General features: G+C 35.6%; 1 protein-coding gene across 1 annotated transcript in view; it reads right to left on the reverse strand.

Annotated features, from left to right (window-relative positions):
• Nucleotides 1-1,241, reverse strand: part of LOC111389693 (protein PHOX1-like) — an 8,946-nt gene extending 7,705 nt beyond the window's left edge. The window contains exon 1 of the mRNA XM_023014636.1: nt 6-1,241. Coding sequence (XP_022870404.1) covers nt 6-507 — 502 coding nt within the window. The 5' untranslated portion in view covers nt 508-1,241. The remainder of the gene's footprint in view (nt 1-5) is intronic.
• Between the last annotated feature and the right edge of the window lie 287 nt (nt 1,242-1,528).

Below are 1,528 nucleotides of genomic sequence, written 5' to 3' on the forward strand. Positions count from 1 at the left end.
AGTGCACTTTTTTTTTATCGCTGTTTTCACCCTTCCTTCAATTTCAGCTGCCATGAAATTATTCGGTTCCAACTTCAAAACAGTTCTAACATCATTGAGTGCCAAATCCAACTGATTCAAAGCCTCATAACATCTCGCTCTTTTCAATAGCGCCTTACTATACTTCGGAGCAACTTCAAGAGCCAAATTGCACTCATGGATTGCCCTTGGAAATTCATTAATGCCCAATTGCATATAACACGCAGCCATATTACTCCGAAGGTGGGACACATCGATATGGTTCCTTGGAAGCAACTTGATAGCTTTCTCATAATTTAACATAGCACCTTCATAATCCTTGCTTTGAAACAACTTATTCCCCTCATCCTTCACTTCCTGCGACATTAAGATGAACATTGTAGTGTCCTTATCGATCGCTTTTGGGCTATTCTCACTACCTCTACTTCGTCTCAGCTCAAATGATTTACTTCCCCACTCTATTTTGTTCTTCCCACTATTCTTCCCCATATTAAACTCAAGATTTCAAACTTCAGAAAAGTCTCTTAAAGTATAAACCTTTTATAACCAACCATTTTAACTGAATCAAATCCCAGGTCTAAAAATTGTGATTTCCAATTACAGGACTAAATAAATCAACATGTAATTAAACAAGAAATTGAAGAAAATTCACCAATCGAAACCCAGCTTATACACAGAACACCACCATAAAAATTCATATGCCAATATCGCTCTGAACCTTGGATTCACATTCAAATTACATGAGAATAGCTCCGAGGAAAAAAAACAAAAAAACAATCTTCACTCCTAAAAGCTCAAACAAAAACACCAAGAAATGAAGATTACCTAGAAAATTCCAAGATATTTACGTCCAAATCCCAATTCAGAGAGAAATGAAGATGAAGAAATATACCTTTCTTAGGCTGCAAGTGACCAAACCAATACTGCAGATTGTTTCTCTCTCTTTAAAGAACAGCAAGAATGTGAGAAAATGATAAAATAATTGATGACTTGCATGCAAAGATCCTGTCTTTATTAAAGAACCTTCAAAAAAGTATTCGGGATTTTTCTGGGAAAATCAAGAAAAAATGTTTCTTGTTTACTTTTGATAGGATTATCTGTTGAGAATATGGAAAGGGAAAACGAGAACCAGAAGATGTTTAACAACAATTTTGCAGCTTCACGTTAAAGCCACAAAACAATCAAATATTAAAGTAAAGATCATCGAATAATTTTTTTTCACGTAGGATTTTTCTTGACAATATTACCTGAATATCANCCAATTGAATAAAGCCAAAGCAGCCATCTCCTGGAACTTCTCTGCAGCTGTTGCAAAAAGGTCTTGTGCCTCGTCACTAGTGACTGTTTCTTCCATAGCTTCAGAATATAGCTTCACTCCAAGCTCATGCAGATCTATATAAGCATCTGTATCAAATCCGACATAGTTCTTGAATAGTTGAGCGAACTGAATGATCCAATCATTGATACAAACTGTCCCATTCTCGATTTCCTTTAGTTTTCTCACATTTCC

This window comes from Olea europaea, unplaced genomic scaffold (genome assembly GCF_002742605.1).
Source record: "Olea europaea var. sylvestris unplaced genomic scaffold, O_europaea_v1 scaffold6099, whole genome shotgun sequence".
Classification (NCBI taxonomy): Eukaryota; Viridiplantae; Streptophyta; class Magnoliopsida; order Lamiales; family Oleaceae; genus Olea; species Olea europaea.